The 17,147-nt window shown below is 41.7% G+C and overlaps 1 protein-coding gene across 3 annotated transcripts in view; it reads left to right on the top strand.

Annotated features, from left to right (window-relative positions):
- The window catches only part of CPNE4 (copine 4), a 262,001-nt gene that overhangs the window by 199,485 nt on the left and 45,369 nt on the right, over positions 1 to 17,147 (top strand). The window contains exons 8-10 of one of the 3 annotated variants that reach the window (XM_020806875.3): positions 3,481 to 3,579; positions 7,636 to 7,722; positions 8,864 to 8,923. In XM_020806875.3, coding sequence (XP_020662534.1) covers positions 3,481 to 3,579; positions 7,636 to 7,722; positions 8,864 to 8,923 — 246 coding nt within the window. The remainder of the gene's footprint in view (positions 1 to 3,480; positions 3,580 to 7,635; positions 7,723 to 8,863; positions 8,924 to 17,147) is intronic. The other 2 variants (XM_078377351.1, XM_078377352.1) reach the window with 2 other exon arrangements.

Raw genomic sequence — 17,147 nt, 5'->3', positions numbered from 1 at the left:
TAAAAATTGAAAATACGTATATTATTATCAGTTTTAGAAGGTTTATTTTAAACCAGGTTTATTTAAAATATATTTACAGGGTTTCACATTTAATTTTAAAGTAATAAAATAATGTTCTTGTTGCTGTTGTTAAAAAGGGGTTGAATGATGGCAAAGGGTGGGTTGAAGGAGTGACCGTTTCTCAAAAATTGAAGAGGAAATATGGTGCTGTAAAGTTTGAACCCAGTGAGTATGGGATCATCTCTATACAAGCTGATTGGAGAGATCTTTGAAAATACCAGTTCAGATCAGGGCTGGAGAGATATTTACTAGAGATCAAACATGGTGTTTAGTGCTTCCTAATTTTCTCTGACATTTTGGGTTGTACCCAGATGCTGCCATTAACTTCACCATTACCACCCTCTTGGTGGAAGGATCAGCAAGCAAAAAAGGGGAGATTGTTAGGAAACAGTCATAGAGGAGGGAAATTTTAAAATACTTCAAAAATTTTGTATGTCCGTGACTGAATTTTCCATTTAAGATAAAGGAATAGAAAATGTATATTGCTTTTAAAAACTATGTACTGGAAATGATTACCATAATTGATTTGACACTGTGGAAAGTCGTCCTCAACTTTGCAACTCTCCTGAATGATTTCTTGTAGTACTGTAATAGATTATGGTACATGAGGTAGTCTGTTGCTCAGTCTTTCTCCTTTCTTCAATGTTGTTGCTCCTTAGTGTTTCCTTTGGCATAGCTTATGTTCGAAATGGAGGGCAGGGTCCTTACCCAGACAGAGCCTTTGTTTGATGAGTTGTACCTTGTTAGATGCTGATGTAACCATTTTACTTCCCTCCATTCGTATTTCACCAGCTCTTGGTTCAATAAAAAATTCATTATTGAGTTAGTTTACTTTCATTTGGTTTGTTACTGGGGAGAGAGTTCAGCATTTCCTAGTTACTTCCTCGGGTTGGATGGTATGTATTGATGTCTACTACACCCACCCACCCCAAATGAACTCTGGAAAACATGCTGCATCAAGAAAGTTGGATTTCTTTCATATTTTTAAAAGAATTCTGCACTACTCTTCCTGCCTTTAAAGGAGGAGGAGTGCTCTATTAGTTCCTTATTTTCTTTCCTGCATTTGTCCCAGTAATATTTTTCTCCACTTTGCTGCAATAAGAACAGCCTGGAGGTGCCTTTTTTCCTGCGGGGAAGCAGTGGCTTTTTGCAGTACACTCTGGACACAAGCACAAACAAGCCTCAGTTTCCTTGTAATGAACTACAATCAACAGTGACTGATTGGGGAGGGATCTTTCCACCTCCTGGAAGATCCCTGTTTCCCCTCTTCCCTTTCCCCTCTCTGCTCTTTCATTTCAAAAATCTGCCCCTCCAAGCTGCGTTTTCAACCATGAGGTGATACGGAAGGGAGTAGATATAGTGAAAATTTTTATATTCAGACCTTTTTTTAAAAAAGCAGCTATTTTGAGTTTTTAAATGACCCTGAGAACTAAGTGGCTTCTCCCAGTCCATCTTCTGTCTTTTCCTGTTCTAATTTTCTGTTCGACTTTAAACTCTCAACATCAAGAAACACTCTTGATATCAGTTTGTGAGAATATTACAGCAGCCCCCCCCCTTTTTTTTAACTCAGCATCTCTAAACATAAAAATGTGGACATGGAGGAAAATATCTCTCCAATTTCTGTTGATCTTGTCACCAAACAACTGCATTTTATAAAGAGAAATGCACTTCATGTGCTTGATTCAATCATTTTTCATCCCTTTGAGATATAAAGGTCAACACTAGACTTCTGTGGTAAAAAATGACAGAGCTCTCCAGAGGCATGTTTTCTCTCTCTCTTTTTCCCCTTCACTGTCTTTTTGTGTCTGAAAAAACACAAGAATATTCTCTGCAGAAGTGTTCTCCCCACCCCCTAAATAGTGCTTATTAATAGAGACAGGCACATACATTCTCACCACACATAGAAAGAAAATGTGAGGGTTCCACAGTGTGCTACTTTTTTCCCCCACCATGACCATGTGCCAGCTGCCATTTGCCACAGGAGAAAGTCTTCAGCTATAGATGATGTGAGAAAGGCCAGTCAGCATACTAAGGAATACAGATAAAGCTTTAGAGCAGTGGCTCCCAACCTTGGGCAACCCAGGTGTTCTTGGCCTGCAACTCCCAGAAACCCCAGGCAGAACAGATAGTGATGAAGGCTTCTGGAAATTGCAATCCAAGAACACCTGGGTTACCCAAGTTTCTGGGAGTTGTACTCCAAGGACATATGGAGACCCAAGGTTGGGAACCACTGAACTAGCTTCAGTGTAGGTACAAATGCTTCTGTACCTTTATTGTACTTTGAATTGTCAAGTGGTAGCTATTGTGGAGACTGCAGCAGAGGAAGTATTGACTGGATCTGTGCCTTGTCTCAGCTGTAAGAGATGTTTAGCTGCAAGACCACAGTTTTTCAAGTGATAGTGAATAGAAGGTGTGTATTGCTTTTGACACCTAAATATTGGACAATTCGTCTGTGCTACAAGAAGACTCTTGCTTACACTTATTATGCACCATTAGATCATGTTTACCAGTTTTGAAGTATTAGTGTGACATTGTTGTTTATGGAATGGAACTTGACAATGTGTTTTACTCAGTTTTCCTGAAAGCTGCTGCTCACAATCTTTTCAGCACTTTCACATGGATGAAATTTATCTCATGTTCCTAATCAGAGGCAATCCATAGATTTTTTTAAAAAGTTGCAATCTTTGATGTGAACAACAGATATAGATACATTTAGTGTTCTTCATTTCTGAACAGTGATAGCATATATATCTTATGGGGAAATTATATTTTCTGCATTTGCTATGTATAAGTGGTGAACAGTGGAGACACCTAATTTACTTATTTCTCTAGTCCATGCCCACAATCGTCATTTTCTCCATTTCTTAAGTGCTGTAAGCAATCAACACAGAGAAAGCCTACTCAGTCAATTTATGTTGCCCATGCCCTGGAGCACAACTTAAAATAATCTTGAGCTTAAGATAATCAGAATGTAAAATGAACTCCATTTTTCATGACTTCCATTTCTCTGCTTGTTTGTCACTTACTGACTAAGCAGGTCAAGGACAGCCCTCCTTTTTCTGTTGTTGTTGTCCCTGAAACTCCTAACCTCCTGCTTCGTACACATGTATTAGGTGGGCTCGGGTTTTGCGAGCCTTTTCCAAAGCTCTTGGCCACAGTCTGGATGGATGGATAGATAAAGCATCCCTCTTTTGTTAGGTCAGAGTTTGTGTGGTTGGTCCTTGAGGCCGGAGTTCAAATTCAGATCATTGCTTATTTGTGATGTCTCGGTCTAATGTCCCTCCCTGACTGTGGCAGGGAAATAAAATTAGCCTTTGAAAGTTCTCTGTGTTGCTTGATGCTGTGGATGGTTTTGTTTTTGAATGACATTAGAGGACTTTTTCAAAAGAGGCAACTCTTCTCTCTCTTTTTGTCTTTCAGTGCATAGTGTGGGACTGGGATTCCAATGGCAAGCACGACTTCATCGGAGAGTTTAGTTCAACTTTCAAGGAAATGCTAGGTGCGATGGAAGGAAGACAGGTAGGCACCGAGAGTGTGTGCCAGCCCAAAGAAAAGTTAAAATATCAGTTCATTCTACCAGTGGTCAGCAAAGGTTGCTGCCTAGGCAGTTGGTTTGCCAGCTCAGCAGTGCCCTATCTCCATGAGATTTCAAGGTTAAAACCTAAGATCTCAGGGCAGACTCCCGTGATGAGGGAACGGTGAGGGTTGGGAATGGGTAGAACAGCTCCTGGGCCGGCTGATTGTGGAAATGGGCGGGGTGGTGGTGGTGGTGGAATCCAGATACTTGGATCCAGAATGCTCCTTGAAGCAGCTAAGCAAGTGATACAGCAACCCATAGGTGAGGTGTGTGTGTGTGCATATTTTGGCAGGTGGGCAGACAGCATACTGTACCCGACAGCTTCAGTGGTTGCTGCCATTCCTACTAGCACTCTTACCCTCTCAGCCTTACCTACAGTGCACATGAGGCGGGGAGTTTTTCAGAGGCCTACACGGTTGCTACAATTTGTGGGAGCCAGGGCTTCCCTTGCGAAGAGCACTGTGGTGCAGTAGTTAAACTGCAGCACTGCAGTCAGGCCTGTGTTCATGACCTAAGTTCAGTCCCGACACATTCAGGTAGTCGGCTCAAGGTTGACTTAGCCTTCCATCCTTCCAAAGTCAGTAAACTATGTACCCAGCTCACTGGGGAGCAACGTGTTGTTTGCATAATTACAATGTAAACCACAGAAAGAGTGCTTTAGCACTACAGGGTGGTACATAAATCAAAACAACAACAATAGCAACAAAGAGTTGCTCCAGGTGGCATAATGGAAACGAGCCATTGCTCCCACTGGTTCTCCCTTGAGTGCCTTCCTGTCACTGAAAGTTTTCTGGTGCAAATACATTGTACATATAATGTTACACTGAACCAATGAGTCCTGTTGCCAGCTAAGAATGGGTAGTAGAGACATATGCCACTCACATACACAAATAAAACTCTCCTTCAGTGCTGGCCACCTGAAATTTTTCTCCAAACTTGGAGAGACCGCTATGCATCCTCTGAGACATCAGCTGGTGCCCTGGAACCTAGTAGCAACCCTACTTGCTAATGTTTTCCCTTTTATTGAAGTGGTGCAAACCACTCTAACCAACTTACAATTTCTGAACCATTCAGAGTTTACCTGGGTTGAAAGTGACTGTAAAGCAGCCACACACTGCTGGACTTAGATAGCTGAGAACATCTGTAGGATGTAGAGCAAATATACTCATTAGTTCCACTGGGAATGTGTAAGTTCTGACTTTACAGCACATAACAAACCGAGTAGACCTGGTCTAGAGGGGCAGGGTATAAATCTAATTAAAGTAAAGTAAACTAAAGTAATAATGAAGCACACGATCAAGCCACAAGTGTATCTACTACAAGCAATGTTGGCTTCATCAGCACTAGTAGGTTCTTTCTATAGGTTTTGACAAAACATGGCACATTTTTATGTACACATGTTACTCACATTTTGATATGACGTTTGATAAAGCCAGTGAAGACTGCCAAGGAAACTCCTCTGCTCAGCTGCACAGAACAAGAGAGATTTTAAAATAGCCTTAAAATGAAAATGCACCTGGGCAAATAGCAATGGGAATTTTATATAACTGAAAAATCTGCTTCTGTATTTAAAAAAGCAGTTTATTGAATGATTCAAGCCCCTTTTTTATTTGCAGTATCCATGGAGATTTCCACGGGGTGATGTTATGTAACTTAGCTTGTTTGTAATTTGTGTGTTACACCATTGTCATATGAACCCTTTCTGATATCTGACAATTCATACATAAGGGTTTGGACCCAGCCTAAGTGAATCAGAGTTTAGTCCCCTGGAAATCAGTGGTCATATTAGACTCATGACTGACTTAGGTCCCATTGATTTCAGGAGAACTAAAGATAATAAACTTAGAGCTCATGTGGATGGAGCATTTGCTGTCCATACTATACCTGATTGATCACTTATGATACTGGATATTTTTTTTGTCCCATCTTGGAGGCATGGTTTTAATTGTGATTCTTTTTTTATGAGGGACAGAGTTTAGGGTTACGGCCAGGTATTTCCTTTTTAACTTCTTTGGCAGAACAGAAATACCCAATGCCAACAGTTGCAGTGTTGAATCACAGTATTGAAGCCAGGTGTCTTGGGAAAAGGGACAGCTTGCATTGTGTCCTACATATGGTCTGATATGAGTTACGTGACTAATACATCTTTTTCAGTTCTTCCCGACTCAGCTACATTGTGGGAAGCCTTCATTTCAATGTGAGAATGTTTGGATGTGTGGAGGTTGAGCACTCAAGAGAGCAAGAAAGAAGGAATCGCTGGGCAAATTCCCAGGCACATGTGATGCCATGTCTGCTTGTTCCTTCAGCTGGAAAAAAAATATAATTTCACAAGATGAATAATTGAGCTCTGGAGCAGAGTGTTCAGCTGTCTGTGCTGCACACGACTCAAAAGTATCTCTCTTGTTAAATTTGTCTGGTTATCAGTTCCCATTGCTAGATTCCAAGATGACAGGGTTGAAGCTTCTGCTTGGAGAGCACATTTTCACCTTTGGGGTGGGTATTAGGCAATCAGACAATAGCAAATTGAACTTACAGCTGAGTTACTGGGAAGGCAGAATCTCCTAGTAAGTTATAGAGAGTGTTCAAAGATTATGAATATTCCTTTATCTTACGTCCTTGTTTTCATAAACATCAAAAGGGATGCTTAACATTGTGTTAACTGTACCATGTCCCAACTACAGGAGGGGGACCAACAGACAAAGGTTTTACTACAACAAAGTTAAATTTAAAAATAAACGCATGATTTAAACAAGAGAAATAAATTTCAGGTAGACAAGTGCGGGCCTCGCTTTCTCCTTGTTGTCTTGTTTTGGCTATATAGGGAACTTTTACTTGTTATGGAAGCTTGGGAATTGATGTGGACCCTCACATGTCTTCAGCAATACAGTCTAGAAAAAGCTATTAAATAATATTGCACTGGCTCACGAACAAGGCTGGACAATTTGGAGCCAGTTTTGCAGGAGGCCAACTGCAAAAGTGGCTCCATGTTGTCCAGCCTTGCTTGTGAGCCAGTGCAATACCATTTAATAGCCTTTTTCTAGACTGTATGCTGAAGACATGTGAGGGTCTGCCAAAAAAACCCCCCTGCATTTCCACTTGGGGAATCGACACACAGCAACACTGCAGTTATTTTTATTGAACATTGATAAATTCTAACAAAAAAATCAAATTCTTATCCATCCCTAATATTGACTTTGTCAGACTATTTCCCATGGAACTGTGTTTGACATTAAGTAACAGATATTTCTCTGAATCCATGGAAGTTAAATTCTGATTACCATGATACTAAAAAGAAAGAGTGGGATGGTTTATTGGGGGGCCTCTAGCACCTTGGCTTTATCTGTCCAGCCATATCTAGTTCATGGAGAACATACACCTCTTCACAAAGTTACTCTTCCTCCTCACTATTGAGGGGGGAAAGTCCCCACTAGCTCATAACTGATATAGCAGAGATTTCCTTTTCTGCTTCAGACAATACTTTTCAGGAGTCAGGTAAATCATAGTCTAGATGACATCAGAAGCAGGGCCATACCCACTGGCATCATTCAGCCTAATGAAAGCTGTAAGAGGCATCTACTCACTTCCCACTTTGTTTCCCCACCTTGGCCATCTCCACTGTCCCATTTATGAGACTTCCAGAAGTTGGCTGCCATTGGAGACATAATGGCACCGTAGATGAACCTTTCCTCTGCTCCAGTGAGGCTTCCAGCTGTCTTCACATCTTTGCAAAAGGGCATATGGAACCAGTGTCCTCAGATATATTTGTCAAGTTGGAGAGCTACATTTTGCATCTTTGAACAGAGGACACTGGCTGTTTGAACAAGGGCTTGGATTAGAGGCAGTTCCCTTCTGATCATTTGCTGCTTAGACATCCTTCACTTTGGAGCATTTTGTGTGGTTTTTGTTTTTGTCTGCAGAGCGCACATTATGCAACTCAAAATAAATTATTCACTTTCTTACATGAAATGGCTTTCATGCTCCGACTTGTGTTTTCACAGGTACAGTGGGAGTGCATAAACCCCAAGTACAAAGTAAAGAAGAAGAATTACAAGAATTCTGGCATCGTCATTCTTAATCTGTGCAAGGTACCGTCACTTAAATAGTCTAATAATTAAAATTGGAAGTACTTTTTTGTAAAAGTCCTATTAAAATTCAAATTGAGGAATAGGAATTGGACTCATTTTTGCTAAGTTAAAAAGAGATAGACACATGCATAGAAAACCCCCTGCATACATTTAAACACGTCAGAGAAATTAACTGCAGTGATGAACTCTCCAGAGTAGTAGAACGCATGTTGCTACGTCAAGGTGGATCAGTGTTTCACAATGCTGTCCTAAAATGTGGTTGTTGACCCTTCTAGATCTACTTACTCTGTTTCCAGGATGCTTTCAAACATAAATATTTGCTTGCATCTTTACTGGCTTTCATCCTCCCTATGGACCCAGAGCAAGCTGCTGCCACAAAATAACATTTGACATTTTCCTAGGCAAGATCATGGGAACCCTGTCCTGAAGGTAGTGTGAAAGTGACTGCTGAAAGTCCAAATGGGGGGATGAGCATGTCCTAGTGTACTAGGGCTTATATTATAGCAGTGTCTGAGCTTGAGATGCCCTGGATTTAGGGTCATCCCAAGATACCTTGCTGCTTGAGGCAGAGCAGAGGAAATTTCCCTCTCAGACCTACTTAACTCATAGGCATAGTACCTGAAGCCAGTCAAGTTGTTTTGGCACATGAGACAGAAAATCCCACTTCTCCCTATCCCTGGGAGTAAAAACACAAAAATAACAAAACCAGTGACTAACCATTTGCTTCCCTTCCATAACACCCAAGATCTGCTGCTTGAGGCAACTGCATGACAGTAAGGCCAGCCCTAGCTCTATTGTCACAAAGAAACATGGTTTCCTCACAGGCCATCTTTGGACCTCCTAATCTCTTCCTCCTATAATGTATTCTTCACACAAACCAGCTCTTATGACTGCGTTAGTCTTCAACTCACTTCAAAATCAGGTCCATTCTTCTCAGTGATGACACGGAGAAGAATGCTGTTCTCCTCTCCTTACACCTTTCCTCTTTTCATCTTTTCCCAAGTGTGGGGCTGGATAGGATGGAGCACCTTTCTTTATTTCTTCTGAGTCTTGCTTTCTGATACCTTTCCTATTGTACTATGCTAAGTAGTATTTAAGACATTGCCATTTTGATCGGAATATCTGGCTTCCTTCCTTCCAGATTCACAAGATGCACTCATTTTTGGACTATATCATGGGTGGCTGCCAAATACAGTTCACAGTAAGCAGTTTTTAAATGATCTTTCAGTGGATAGAAGATGGAACTGTTTTGCAAAGTTAAATATTTAGTATTTCACATATGTGCTAAATTAGACACAAAATACCATTCCCCTCACCCATACACCATATGGGGGAGGTCAGTTGTACTTTGTGCCTAATTTACTACAGCTTTGAACGTGAATGTATAAAATGCAGCATTTTCTCTCATACATAGGGCATATTTCACACATTAGAACTTCTTTGGAGTCATGCTTTTGTGCAGCTAAAACCTGATAGCATTCCAAAATTGGTTTTGTCCGTGAACAGCCAACATTGACAGCAAGCAAGTCATATATTTATTGAAGGCATTTAAAAGGACAAACTCTTATACAAAGGAATCAGTCTTTGTTGGTTTATTATTTTTCATTGTAACGATATACGCCATACCTTTGCTTTACTAGTCTAACTTTGCTGAAACATAGCATGCTTGAAAATTTGATTCATTGTACATTTTGTTGCAACTGCTATTATTTTTCAAAAGGATTGTTGAAAAATGGTGGCAACACACACACACACACACACACACACACACACACACACACACACACACACACACACACACACACACGACAACAACTTAAAGAGATCTATACATATGATTTAGGAGCAGCTTTTGTCTTGACAGCACTTCTACAAAAACAGGTGCAGAGTTCTAAAGATGCCTTTAAGTCAGCCCACTTTCTTTTTGTTTTCAAATTAATTATGTTCCCATTGAGTTCAAGCAGGGTGCAAACAATGCGATGCAGCTGTGATCTGAAAGGCCAGTTGATAAGGGAGGGAGCTAAGATGCTAAGCATGGGTTTGTGAACAAAAAGCTATGGTATGATGTACCTGCTAATTTGTAGAGCTAATGAGAGGCTTTGTAGCATCATGCTGTGCATTCTAAACATTTTTGGAAGCATTTTTTGCCTAGAAAGAACGTATCTTGATAAATAAAAACAAACATTTGGTCTTTTCAGACCCATTCTTGTTGAACCCATCGTGCCTTTGAGGGCAAAACACTATGAAACAAAAGTCAAATGTGGGTTCTTCTAAACAGATTTTAGATGGACTGAAGCCCTTGTATGACACCACCTTGGTATAAGCATGAGACTAAACAATCTCTTAATTCAAACTGTTATCCATGGTAGAGAATTTGGGTGACATGTCTTTATATTGCTAGGGAATTCTGTTCAAGGGAAAAACAGATTGCTTCTGAGCAGAGTTTGCTAAAATTACTTTTTTGGGCTATAGCTCATAGATGTTGATGCAATTTTGGGGATTCTGGGAACTGTAGCCCCAACAAAAGTCCTTTCCAACCTTTGGCATAAATGTAATGTGAGCATGGCCAAAGATTGAAAAATACCTCATAGATCTGAAATCACAATTATTTGGTTTTATTAGATGAAGAAAATTTGAATTGCTGCTGATTTTATCCATTCTAGTTACTGGAAAAGCAACCTGCACCTCATACCTATCAGATAAATGAGGCTGTTTTAAAACACAAAAATATCTTGGAAATGCAGTGCCAATAGAGGTTGCTTTAGCCATTTCCTTCAGTATTGGGTGGAAAAAATCAGTTTGTACTGACAAAAGAGTGGGTCCTTGAGGTGGAGAAGAAAGAAATGAACTTTGTCATATCATTCTCAAAGGCATTCTACATTCTTTTTTAAATCCTCACAAAGCATATACCTACATTTATTCTATCTGTAGTCTTATTTCCGGCTTACCAAGGCCTTCAAAGCAGCTTAGAATATGAAACTAGAGATGGGCATGAATTTTTTAAAAAAATAGTGAATTGGATTGGTTTGTGGTTTGTGGCTATCTATGAACACACACACACACCCCGTGAACTGCAAGAAAAATGAACAAGTTTGAGGTTTGTTTTTCCAGTTCATGTGTGTGTGTGTGTGTGTGTGTGTGTGTGTGTGTGTGTGTGTGTGTGTGTGTGTGAACCTACCTGCTCCTCCCCTCTGCCACCTTTCCACTTTCACATTACTCCCATCGCCTCCCTATCTGCTGCCACATCCTCCTCCACCACCCTCAGAGGCAGTGGGCCCAGCCTCTCTTCCAATAGTGAGGCCTGTTGATTCTGCACAGCTGCTCACTGCCCAGATGTTGTAGGCTGGTGCCTACAGAGGTACCAGGCCAGCTCTTCAAGACCAGGCCCAACATCCCAGCTGATGTGCCAGCCTATCAGCTGGGTGGCAGGCTCATGTGCACAAGTCAGGCCTGGCTCCCTGGGAGAGGGAAAAGGGGACCCTGTGTTGGGTGGAAAACCTCAGGAAGTAATTTCAAAAGTGTAGACAAATGCAGACAAGCAGTGCTGGGACAATCCAGTGTATCCCAGTATATCTGGCAACAAATAGTGTCCCCATGTCTGGATTGCTGGTTTTGGGATGAGCTAGTCAAATCTGCGAGTAAAAACAAAACAAAACAGAACAATCCTTCTGTGATTAAAAATAACCAGAGCAGCCCCAGAACGACTGGGGACTGGAATTGGGGATATTCATATTTGTACTAGTGGTACCAGACCACAAAATTCATGACAGCCTCTTTCAGGTTTTTCACGTATATATGTGAAATAGTATGGAGAATGGTTGTTGTGGGTTTTTTCAGGCTCTTTGGCCATGTTCTGAAGGTTGTTCTTCCTAACATTTCGCCAGTCTCTGTGGCCGGCATCTTCAGAGGACAGTACTCTGTGCTCTGGAGAATCACGGAACCCTGAGACACCCCACAGGGTAACGGTCAAGGTGGGGAACAGGAGTCCTCCAGCACCACTATCATTCACAAAGTGACACCACACAAGGGATAATCCCAGAAGCTGACTCCTTTTTCCATCAGTTTATCACCTCTTACGCAATCACATAGCAATTGTCAGAGCTGTTTTTCAACAAGTATGAATGATAGTGAGCAGAAGAGGTTATCCTGTAGACCAGAGGTCCCCAACCCTCGGTCCACAGCCCAGTACCAGTCTGTGGCCTGAGCTGGACTGGACCGCAGAGACAGACCTCCCGCCCCACCCCGCCCACGATGAAGCACTTCATGGCACGATCCCAGCTTTTGAACACTGTGCCGGGACTTCACTGGGCGCGAGCACATGGCACTCCCTTCCCATCTTTCCCACCACCGCCCAACGGCTCTGCGCTCTGCCGATGTTTTGTCCACTTCGCGTCCCCATCTCTTCCTGTGCTCCGCTGGCAGACACAGAAGAGGTGAGCCCGAGAGGGAGCATGTAAAGGCGGCCGAGCACTGTCATGGAGGCTCGAGGTGCCTCTGGGAAGCATGGTGGGGGTGGAGCTGGAGCTTCTTGAGGGCCCAATACCCAAGAGGAGCCTCTGCCTCCACTCCAGGCCGCGCTGGTGGCCAACAGCTTCAACCACTGCTTCTTCCCAATCTCCAAGGACCAGCCCCGGTTGAGTGAAGGGGAAGGACGTGGACGAAGGGTGAGCTGGGCAGCCACTGGGGCTCCTCTGGTGCCGGTAGGCGAGAGGCCCTCTCAGCCCTCTTTTGGGGACTCAGCACCTGCCGGCCGAGGCCTGGCTCCTCAGGTCTGGGCTTTTGGGGGCCGCAATGATTTGTGGGCCAAAATGGCCACACCGCCTTGCTGGCTTCAGGGACTGCTTCTGTCAAGGAGGCACATTGGGGAATTTAACTCCCAACCTCTGGCTCCACAGCCAGAGACCTAATCCACTGAGCTATCTAAAATCGAGTAAGTAAATCATTATGTAGTTAAAAATTTCATAGTACTAGTCCCTGATCCATTTTCTGAAAAGGACCCCTGCATTTTTCTGGCCTTTCCCCAGTCCTTCATATCTTTGCTTGCCACATGTGTCAGAGCATGTCTAGTCTGGCAGTATCCTTCACAGATTCCTCAGTCATATAGGGAGGACAACCTGAACACTCCTACTGCTGCCAGTATGCATGTTCATTTTTAACTTGACCTGACATGATCAAGCAAGTCTCACAAGTTTGTTTGCTGCTGTTGCTGCTGCTTCTGTAGAGGCTTCTGTAGGTGGGGTTTTGGTCTTGTCTTAAATATTTGAGATCACTAACAATGATTACAATGAACACAGACATAGTCCTACATAAAAGTAGAAGAAAAATAAAGTTGTGATAAACTGTCAAAATAAAGTTGTGATACAACTGTCAAAATGGAAAATAAACATCCAGTTGTTTGCAACTTACAGTGGATATACAGTGATCCCTCACAAGACAAATGCCTCGCACAACGAAAAACTCACAAGACGAAAGCGTCTTGCGAGTTTTTCAGTGACTCACAAGATGTGTCATCTTACAAAAATTTTCTCATCTTGCAAAAATTTGATGCAAATTTCGCAAGATGACACGACTCGCGGAACAAATTATTTTCGTCTTGCAAGGCATCACTGTAAAAAGTTTACACACCTCTGTTAAAATGTCAGGTGTCTCTGATGTAAACAAATGAGACAAAGATAAATCATTTCAGAACTTTGCCGAAGCACCTTTTGATTTTATTACAGCACTCAGCCTTTTTAGGTATGAGTCTATCAGTATGGCATATCTTGACCTGGCAATATTTGCTCATTCTTCTTTGTAAAAACATTCCAAATCTGTCAGATTGCAAGGACATGTCCTGTGCACAGCCCTCTTCAGATCACCCCACAGATATTCAATCGGATTCAGGTCTGGGCTCTGGCTGGGCCATTCCAAAATGTTAATCTTCTTCTGGTGAAGCCATTCCTTTGTTGATTTGGATATATGCTTTGGGTCATTGTCATGCTGAAAGATGAAGTTCCTCCTCATGTTCAGCTTTCTAGCAGAAGCCTTAAGGTTTTGTGCCAATATTTACTGATATTTGGAACTGTTCATAATTCCCTCTAGCTTGACTAAGGTCCCTGTCTCAGCTGAAGAAAAATAGTCCCAAAGCATGATGCTGCCACCACCATGCTTCAACTGTGGGTACGGTGTTCTTTTGGTGATGCGTGGTGTTGTTTTTTGCCAAACATATATTTTGGAATTATGGTCAAAAAGTTCAACCTTGGTTTAATCAGACTATAACACTTTTTCCCACATGCTTTTGGGAGACTTCAGTTTTGTTATTGCAACATTTAGCCAGGCTTGGATATTTTTCTTTGTAAGAAAAGGATTCTGTCCTGCCACTCTACCCCATAGCCCAGACATATGAAGAATACAGGAGATTGTTGTCACATGTTCCACACAGCCAGTACTTTCCAGATATTCCTGCAGCTCCTTTAATGTTGCTGCAGGCCTCTTGGCAGCCTCCCTGACCAATTTTCTTCTAGTCTTTTCATCACTTTTGCAGGGATGTCCAGTTCTTGGTAATGTCACTGTTGTGCCATATTTTCTCCACTTGATAATGACTGTCTTCATTGTGTTCCATGGTATATCTAATGCCTTGGAAATTCTTTTGTACCCTTCTCCTGACTGATATCTTTTTAACAATGAGATCCCTCTGATGCTTTGAACGCTCTCTGAGGAGCATGGCTTCTGTCATAGGATGTGACTAAGAAAATGTCAGGAAAGACCTACTAGCATAGCTGATCTTTATTTGGGATTCCTCAGAGGCACTTTAAATGATGGCACAACATACTACTGCATAACAAATACCCCCACGCACGGATCCCCCCACGCTCCCCCATTCACAGACACTGGCGGTGGCAGCCCGCCTCCCAGTCCTTGGAAGAATGGTCTTCAACAAAACCGGTCCCTAGCAATAAAAAGGTTGGGGACCATTGCTGTAGACCATCTTGACTGTGGTCTTTGGTGTTATCACCATTCAGACTGCCCTTTGCTATGTAAAGCTTGGCATCCTTTTTCCTGCTGGCAGTGCAGGAACGATATTTTGCAGCAGTACTGGGCTATTTCCTGGCCTTTTGAATCGTGGTTATAGGAGCACAATATCCCACATTCTTAATCCAGAGATTTTTTAAATAATTGGATTATTTCAATTTGTGCAGTCATTTAGTTTGCCCTGTGTTTTTGTTGTCACTCACCAAGGAGACTATAGGATGACACAGTATTTAGTGATCTAGAAAATAGTAAGAAGTTTCAGAAAAATGAAAATACAGTGTCAAAACCGGTTCAAAGCTCAAATGTGAGTTTTGCTTCTTGGCACACCTTTGAGCTATCTTCCATCTGTAAAAAGAAGTGAAGAGCAGTTAATTAGCTTCTAAAATTACTTGGGTATGGAAACTGCACTACCTATTATTAGTGTTGCAGTAATCATAATGAAGTTTAAACTGTGAGAATGAAATTAACATAGGCATCTGACATTGCCCAGAATTAAATTTATATATATATGGTGTAGAACATTCTAATTTTGCAGTGATTTTACACTAGACAGATGTGTGAACCTGAAAGCACCTGAGTGTGGGGGATTAAATTAAACTCTGGTTGCTTAGAGCATATAATTAGGCAAATGAACATTGTAATATAACTGGAAGAGATGTTGTGTTTGATTTGTTTTGCTGCAGTAGGTTTTTTTGGAAACAAAATAGAAAAATCAAATTTTATTCATGTGTAATGAGATTAGGGGGGCGTTTGTTCTTTACTTTGTAAATTATGTGAAATATCAAGTAATGTTTAAGACAGAGTATGATATTTTTGGTGGGGTGCCCTTATGACCTTTTGTGATGGCCCTGTTTAGTGATTGCTTTAATAAGGTGCTGTGTCAGGTATGATATTAATTAATCCCTCCTCAATCTTTCCACCATCTAGCCCAGTGATGGCGAACCTTTTTGAGCCCGAGTGCCCAAATGGCAACACAAAACCAAATTATTTATTTCGAAGTTTCAACACTGCAATTAAACCTGAGGTTTTAGTTTAGAAAAAAACAACTCATGTCATTTACACATTTTGTCTGTCTGGTTCTTTATTGATTTCTCCAACTGACAGCTCTTTTAGAAAAAAGTCAAGTGCAAAATGCTACACTGAATTAAATGCATCCTATTTAGAAAGCTTATTAAGTACATTGAAATCCTGAACTTGTTTCCTCCAAAGTAAGCTACCCTCAGAAAAGCAGCTATATATAGGAGTGCAAATTTTTAAAGTGTATACAGTGGTGCCTCGCTTAACGAGCGCACCGTATAACGATGAAATCGCATAGCGATCCGTTTTTTCGGATCGCTAATGCGATCGCTCAACGTTTTTTTAATGGTGAAAAATTCGCTTTGCGAAGACCGGTAAGCGTTTCGCTTACCGATCTTCGCAAAACGAACCCCGCCGATCAGCTGTTCGGCGGCCAAAATGGCCACCGGAAGCCGGGAAATGGCCCAAAATGGCCACGCGCAGCGTTTTCGCGCCCTCGTTAAGCAAGGCGAGGGTGCGAAAATGGCTGCCGGCCATCCTGAAGCATCGCTGAACGGTGAGTATTTGGCCCATTTGGAACGCATTAAACGATGTTTAATGCGTTCCAATGGAAATCGCTGCCCCGTTCAGCAATGCTTCAGCATAGCGAAGGTTAATCCGGAACGGATTAACCTCGCTATGCGAGGCACCACTGTACTTATATTTTATACACTACATAAAGTGTATACACACATTTCACTTATTTGAAATGTAGTGCTGGAAAAGAGATTTACCGATATCATGATTTGTCAGTAAGATAAACAAAGCAAATTAAGTGTGGACTCTCACTAGAAGCTAAAATAACCAAGCAAAGGGTATTGTACTACAGTGGCATCATGAGAAGGCAAGCTCACTGGAAAAGGCAGCAATGCAGAAAAAAGTGCAATGCAGTAGGAAAAGAAGAAGACTGCATATGAGATGGATTGACTCAATAAAGAAAGCCACAGTCTTTTGTTTGCAAGACCTTTTGTTTGGTGTTGCATTCAAAGCAGGACCAGGAGCAGAGAGACTGGGATTCAGATTTGGGGAATAAACTATGATACTTTTGCCTGCTTTGGGGATGAGAAACAGAGAAACGTGATTGCTACACACTTGAGAAATCTAGTCCCAGGTGTGTTGGTTGTCTTTTACTAGGTGTTTGCTGTTAATGAAACTCTGCTAAATATTCCAGTTCTGCCCAGTTCAATTTAGAGTCTAAACAGAATCCTGAAATACTGTACTTGCTGTTCTCAGCAAAAATTGCAGAGCTAAATGCAGTGGAGATGAACTTTGGAAGGTTCCTTTTTTCATGGTTTTATTTATATTTACAGTGGTGCCTCGCACAGCGAGGTTAATCCATTCCGGATTAACCCTCGCTG

The sequence above is a fragment of the Pogona vitticeps genome, chromosome 6 (genome assembly GCF_051106095.1).
Source record: "Pogona vitticeps strain Pit_001003342236 chromosome 6, PviZW2.1, whole genome shotgun sequence".
Lineage (NCBI taxonomy): Eukaryota > Metazoa > Chordata > Lepidosauria > Squamata > Agamidae > Pogona > Pogona vitticeps.
This window is presented reverse-complemented; position numbering and strand designations above follow the sequence as displayed.